Raw genomic sequence first — 7,926 nt, 5'->3', positions numbered from 1 at the left:
TCACAAATAGCTATCTTACACCTATCCTGTCAAACCCTTATTCCTCGCATTGATAAGAAACCACTCTGCGAATCTCCAATTCCTTGCCGTCAATTTTCAATTGTGTTATTTTAGTAGTTAAGTTTAGTTCATAATCTGTTAACTCAATTGTTGATCCTCCTGAATAGCAATTAATCCAGAAATTACTCGAACAATGTTTAAATCCACTCCCTGCGGAGACGATATTATACTATACTATCTTTAATTAGCGAGCATCAATTTCGTGTTGTGTTTTGCGCTCGTCAAAGAGACACTCTCATAAGGCATGAGATTACCAGCAAAGTTAGCAAAGCCCAAGAGAGGTGGATAATGTAGGGAAGCAGAGATCTGGGATTGTTTCAATAAGATCATCAGTTGGGAGTATTGATCCTTGGTAAGGCCAGGTATGACATAAGACTAGACATTCTCAACAGGACCATCAGAACCACAGGGCATAGAAGAAGCACCAGAAGAGTTATCCTCAACATGTGCAGCAGTTCTACGAGGGGGAGGTCCTCTGTTGAACTTGAAATTAGGAGAATATCCATGCAATTTATAGCATTTATCTATAGTAAGCCCAGGCTTCTCGCAATACTTGCATATGACAGAAGATTTGGCAGCCTTAAAAGAGAATTTGGAAGGGAAAGTAGGCTTAGAAGTCCCAACATTAAAGGAGGTAGAGTTTGTAGAGAATTGGGAGGCAGAAGACACTTGTCTCTACTTCTCATCAGATGATAAAATGCTATACACATTCACAACAGATGGGAGGACTTTCATCATTAAGATGTTGCTCCTAGTTTGCATGTAGGTATCATTCAGACCCATAAGAAATTGGTAAACCTTCTGCTCTTTATCCTCAGCAGCCTTACCCCCACAAGTACAAACTCTGACCTTATAAGAAGCTATTTCATCCCATAGTTGTTTAATTTTGTTGTAAGTAAGAAGCTATGTCTAAAGACCCTTGAGAAAATGTGCTAACGCTTTCTTAAGTTCAGAAACTCTGGCCCCATCAACCTTACCATACCTCTCCTCTAATTCACACCAAATATCCTTGGCAGACTCAAAATATTCCTACACTACAAGATATTTTTTTTGATAGGGAATTAATCAACCATGAAACCACAAGATCATTATAATGTTGCCATTGGCGTGCCAAAGGAGATCCTGGAGAAGGTCTGGCAGAGGTGCCATTAATAAATCAAGCTTATTACGAATGGAGAGAGCAACCAGAATATTTCTCCTCCAGCTGCCATAGCAGCTTCCATCAAATAGACTAGAAACCAAAAAGTTCCCAGCACATCTGACGGATGTACATACAATGGGTGACAAGGATGTGTATAGTCATCCTCGTAAAAAATAGCACGAGATGTAACAGAGGAAGAAGGTGTAACTATCAGATTATCATTCGTCATTGAGAAAGTTCTTAGCAATAAGAGACAAACAACATGCAAAATGATATAATAGAAGAATAGAACAAATTTACCCCCCCCCCCCACCCCTCCTCTTTTGCAACGAAAAGAGAATAACCTAGTAAACAAAATTCCGGCCACTCATCAATCACCGACAAAACCCTAGCTCGAAACGAATCAACAAAATTCAACCCAGGAACAGTCAGATAGCCAGAGAAGTGGTGAAGACGAACAGGAGGAGCGATAAACAAGACAAAATCCTTAGAACAGAAAACCCCCCAAATCGGTGCGAGTACTGTCAAAATGAAAAGACCGAGGAAAACTGCTAAGGGTAACATAGATCGGAAGCGGATGAGACGATCTACCAAAATCTATGCTCTGATACCATGTTAAATATCGAAACATACATTGCAATTGACAAAATCTAACTAGGGTTCATGAGGATCTGAGAGAAGGTTCGAGAGAACTTTTGATGTTATCAATTAGAAAACAAAAATATGTACAATAAAGTATCAGTCTCTACTATTAATAGTGGGCCTGGCCCGGTAGGCTTACTATATAAATATTACAAGTGGGCTCACTATAAATATGAGCCTAAATAATAATGTGGCCCAAATAATCAGCCTACATCTAATAGTTTAACAAGCACAACGGCAACTATCCTTTTCAAATAAAAACACATCATATTTCGATGGGATTAATTATTTTTCAAATCAATTATCAAATAGTTTCGCTTGTAGAAGGAGAAACATAATCCCTATCTAATTTCGTTGTAGCTAAGAAAATAACCGGCAACCTCCAAGTTCCCAAGCTAGCTAATACAGGCCAGAAAAAAAAAGAGAAATATTGTTATACACTTTAAGCAAATTATGTGATTAAATCAGGATATATATACATTTTTCATAGACATAATTTGAGGTAGAAAAGATGTACTAATAATTAATTAGCATGCTGGTGGGTTATTTTTCCCATTCAATATTGTTTTAGCATTTTGACAAGTTGCAGGCAAAAGAGGTCCAATTGGACCAACTGGAGCTAGATCAATGTCAACCAATTCAACTCCTTCACATGGAAGTGCTTCACTGCAATTGAGTGCCACCGGAATTTTTGAAGTTGTTGTTCCTCTTATGTTCTTGAAGTGAATATCCACTAGTTTCACTCTAGATGGCTATACCAAAAAAAGAAAAAAGGAAAAAAAATTATGTTACTGACATTGATTTAAAATATATATATATATATATATATATATATATATATATATGTGTGTGTGTGTGTGTGTGTGTGTGTGTGTGTGTACTCAAAGTCTCAAATCCATGTGAATACCAAGTTCTAGAGGCGGAGTCAGAATTGCACATATTTAATAATTTCTAAATTTAAAGAAAAATAAAGGGGCACACCGACCTCACTGTCACAAATTATGATGTAGGCTCGACTACTTGGGCTGGCCTTAGATGGGCACCCCTACAAAGTGCCATTAAGGTCACCAGCCTAGGAGATGGGCCGTTTTGATCACCCAATGACCCCGTTCAGACAAGTAACGAATTTCATAGATAATAGCAATTAAATTGCTACCAAACTCAGCCGAACCCATAAGCTTTACTCTAGTTCCGCGTATAGCAATTATTGTACGGTAACATACAATAATTTAAGTTTCAAGAGACAGTCCAATGACTAAGAGGTCACAATTCGAACTATATTACTGTTTGAGATGTTAATGGCCTCCTCATCACTGTTGTCCCACACAATAAAAAAATATCTAATGAATTTCTATTCTTTTTAAAAAATAAAATAAAGGGGAACGCAAGCTCTCACTATCACTAATTATGATGTAGGCTCGACAACTTAAGCTCACCTTAGATGGGCATGCCTCCAAAGTACAATAGAGGTCACCAGCCTAGGATATAAGTCTTTTTGATCATCCATTAACCTATTTCAGATAACTAATGCATTTTTTAACGATAAATATAGGGCTTACACCGAAGCAATTAGGTTCGGCTAAACCGGAAAGCTTACTCTAGTTCTCTATATGGCAAGTACTTATTGTGTATTAATATACAATAATTTGCGTTTCGAGATATAGTCCAATGATTAAGACATCACAATTCGAACTCTATTATTATTTTAGATGCTAATCACCTCCTCGTTACTGTTGTCCACCAGTGGCGAAGCCACATGGTCATAAGGTTGGTCAGTTGACCACCCTTCATAGAAAAATTGTATTGTTTATATAGGTAAAATATTACGTTTTAGAGGTATATAACACATATTGAACACCCTTGGTCAGAAATTATTTTTACTTCTTTTAAATTTGGATACCCTTAGGGAAATTCCTAACTTCGCCACTGTTGTCCACACAGAGAAAAAGTACTTGAGATAGTAGTAATTACCTCATTCCTGTTCTTGGAATGATAGTGTTGATCAATAACGATTGGATTTTTGACATTATCTAGGATTATATCTTCATAAACAACACCAGAAACTTGTAGTGAAGGTGAGCCCATATAAGTTTTGATTCTTGCACCATTTGTTGTGCCACGGAATGTACAATTTCTTACTGTAACTCCTTTAACGTCTGTTTCATCTAATCTTTTCCCAAGGCTGCCAATACTGCACAAAAAATATTAAAACAAAAAAACTTCATAAATATTTTAAACGTCTAAATTCATGATATTAAGACTGGTAGAAGAATGCACAATTTTTTTTTTTTTTTTGGTTTCCCCATTTGGTGTCCCGTATCTTCATTGGGACCCAACTAATCCGGGTTCACAAGCCTAACTAGTGCTGATTCGCGCAGATAAGTCCCACATTGAGGGGTAAAGTGCTTCATAACAAAGGCGGCTCAATTCCAAGGGCATTGAGTCTGGAATTTTTGGTTAAAGATGGATGTGTATTTATCATTATTTTTTTAAACAACTGTACTAGTTACTACTCCGCCACAACATTTGAGGTAAGAAACCACAACTCGGATTGTTATATCACAAGTTCAAGCCATTGAAAAAAATAAATCGAAGCGCATAATCTTAAAATATATTGAAACTAACCTTATACCATGTCCCGGGCCACAATTTATATTAGAGATATAAACATTAGAATTGCCATCTCCAATACTAATGCAATCATCACCTGTTTCAGTATCGAAGCCAGAAATTTCAATGAGGGTATTCAAAATTTAATTTATATGTAAAAAAATTAATATTTAACCTATATATACAGTATAATTGAACACCCTTCAATGTATGTGGCTACGACGACTGACCTGTTCCAATGGTGCTATCAGTGACATTAACATTAATAGTTTCACTAATATGAAGACCATCAGTGTTTGGACTATCTCCTGGAGCTGTAATTATGATATTTGAAACTGAGATATCACTGCTATCGGTGATTTTCAAGTGGACACCTTTGGCATCCACAAAATTGAGGTTCTTGATCGAAGAACTTCGCACTGTCTGAAATACAAGAGACTACAAAACCAAAAACAAACCACAAATTAACTTGATTTAATCATAAAATTTTGTCACAAACGACAACCTAATGATCAAAATCAAGGTTATACTTCGAATAGGGGTTAATTTTCGCAAATGGTTATCCAACTCATCACCATCATACCCAGTATAATCCCACATGTGGGGTCTGGGGAGAGTAATATGTACGCGGACCTTACCCCTACCTGGAGAGATAGAGAGGTTGTTTCCGATAGACCCTCGGCTCAAGAACGTGTGGAGAGAAAGAGAAGGGAGAGCAAATGGTTATCCAACTATTACTTTATATTGCATCAAGTCATAAAACTAGTTTTTTTTTTATATAAAAAAATAAAAATAAAAATGTAACTCGACTATACCAATAACAAAAGATATTTTTAAAAAAAAAAAAAACTAACACCGAAAACTCCTAAATTCGGTCCTTAAAACGGAAGTTGCTAGGTTGCTGATACTTCAACAATTTACCTTAAAAAATATCTACGTGACACCACTTAAAAAGGATAAATAACTCATTTTTTGAACCGTTTAAGAAAAACACTCATGATGTGTCACATGGTGAAAGATATAGGAGTTTAGGTTGGGATCAAAAAATCATTTTTTTAGGTGCCGGCATCACGTTGATATTATACGTGTAATGTGAGTTGCAAAATAACTACATTTATATTTTTTTTAATCATTCAGTATCTGAAGTTTACTGACTCGATGGATCCTGAATGGTTCTGCATCAAGTCCAGTTAAAGGGAACCGCTCCACACCAAGAATTTCATTATTCCTAATGCTCGAACTCGAGACCGCTAGTTAGGGCTAGAGAGATTTCATCCTACCATCACCACCACAATCCGTGGTGGATATGACAATTTCATGCATGAGGCAATCTAATGTGTTTCGGGATCAACTTTATGTATTTTCAACTTTTTTTATATTGTCTAATATACAATTGAGTTATTTTTATTTTATCTTGTTACGAAAGTTTCGGACTTGGGATAAAAAAATTAAAAGTTGAACGACCATCTGTAAAATTATCCATCGAGTTAAACATTTCCACTTACAGAGGGAAGAGGAGGAGTACTTCCAGATTTATCAGCAAATTGCCAACTCGATTTTCCTTGTCCATTTAGAGTTCCTCCACCAGTAATAACAATACCATCAACATGTTCGATAGAAATCCAAGCTGCTCTTGTGTACAAACTCATGTCAGTATTTGACAACAAAGTTCCTTGAATTTCAATAGTAATTGGCCTAGGACTTGTGCATGGTCCTTGAAATATAGTTTCTCCTGTAGTAAATGTTCCTGGAGGAATAACAACTTTGGCTGGTCCTGGTGATTGGCAAGCTGATCTCCATGCCATCATAAGTCCCTGCGTGTAGTGGCGGAGCCAGAAATTTCATTAACTAATGTCAAAATATAAAAAAATGAACACACAAATAAGTTTAAAAAATTGAAACATGTAATATATATACAGAGAAACATAGGCGACCTAGGTTTTGAAGTTTATGAGTTTTAACAACCCCATCGAATCCACAAACACATATATAGAGTCTGGGCTAAAGCTATTGGGTTCTGCCGAACTCGTACCATATATTCCTGCATAGAAATACTTTTGATCGATGTAGCTACACAATGTAATTTTTCAATGAAAATGTGTCAATTGACAACCTGTTGATTAAGGTGGCTCCGACACTGCCTGCAGATGCAATAGTTCTAGCCTTATAAATCATATATTTGTCTCTAATATCTTCAACCCAAATAAGCAGTTAATTATCTAATAAAATGTTTCAGCTTAGCATATAAGTCCTAGAGATTTATAAAAATGGAATTTGACCATCGGAGCTAATTATAGGGGTTTCAGGAGCGGAATTATATGGTTCGAAGGGGGTTCAATTGAATAACTAACATAATTATTCAGAAAATTATGTTGCACGAAAAGAGTAAAATAATTTTTTATACATACATATATAAGTTGTTAGATTCTCTTGACATAACTCAAAAGTTGTTCTATGTCGCAGGTTCAAGTTCCTCGTATAACATTCTTGCATAATTTTTGAATGCTCTATGGAAGAATGTGTTGCTGTAGAAATATGAAAAAATTAAAATCTTAAATCGAACGCTTAGTATGAATGGTATGAATGGCCTAAACAAGAATTCTGAAACATCAAATTCAACCAGTTAAAATATTTACGACCAAGTTTATTCCATACTGGATCAGGTCAGAATAGGGTTATATACAATCTCGTTATGAGATGTGATCATTAGGGCCTATCTATTAAGAATTTTAAAAGCTTATCGTAAAGGTAAAATGGAAAGCCTGAGTTAAATTGCTTCCAATTATAAAAGTGTTGCCTATCCCTTTCTTATGACTTTGGCGAACTTTCTTCATCCCTCTTTTATCCCGGTCATCGGAGAAAAAAGAATTGTATCATATAAACTGGAACGAAAAAAATACTTATTATTGTTATTTGATTCTAAACTTACCCTAGTGCTATCTGCAGGGGTATTTGGTGTAGCTCCAAACCTTGTAACATCAAAAACTGTCTCTACAAGGCCACGACGTGAACCAAAAGATGCACATTCAGCAACTTTTGACAAAATGGCTATACCCAAAAGTAAAAACAATAATTCTTTTGGAATAGCCATTGTGGTGGCCTAAAGAAAATGAAAAAGTATTTTAGAAAAGTGGGCAAATTAAATAAGGAAAAAAAATGCCCTGTGATGGGTAATAACCATCTCTATATGCCATTTATATCAATTCTCTTTTACCATTCAAAAATTATTGGCTCGTATTAGTTTGTTTTTTCTATTTATTGTTTTTTCCTCAATTGTAGGAAACTTCAAACTGAGAGATCGTTATGTGCTTTCATCCGTTTATTCAATGGATTTTTTGATGTTTCATTTAAGTGGAATTTTATAGAGTATACTAATAATTAAAGTTAAGAAATTCACCATAAATAAAGAACAGAAAATAATTCGTATGACATTTGGACTTTGGGAAATATTTCTCTCCCCCCCCCCCCCCCCC

General features: G+C 35.7%; 1 protein-coding gene across 1 annotated transcript; it reads right to left on the bottom strand.

Annotated features, from left to right (window-relative positions):
• On the bottom strand, positions 2,254-7,605 carry LOC109231901 (exopolygalacturonase clone GBGE184-like). Its single transcript, XM_019397503.1, has 6 exons — positions 7,383-7,605; positions 5,959-6,267; positions 4,684-4,891; positions 4,469-4,550; positions 3,815-4,034; positions 2,254-2,595 (listed from the first exon to the last, which is right to left on the bottom strand). Exons 1-6 carry the CDS (start codon positions 7,542-7,544, stop codon positions 2,371-2,373), a joined length of 1,206 nt encoding a protein of 401 aa, XP_019253048.1. The 5' UTR covers positions 7,545-7,605; the 3' UTR covers positions 2,254-2,370.

Source organism: Nicotiana attenuata, chromosome 1 (genome assembly GCF_001879085.1).
Source record: "Nicotiana attenuata strain UT chromosome 1, NIATTr2, whole genome shotgun sequence".
NCBI classification, from domain to species: domain Eukaryota; kingdom Viridiplantae; phylum Streptophyta; class Magnoliopsida; order Solanales; family Solanaceae; genus Nicotiana; species Nicotiana attenuata.
The sequence above is the reverse complement of the archived record's forward strand: the minus strand, read 5'-3'. Positions and strand labels throughout refer to the sequence as shown.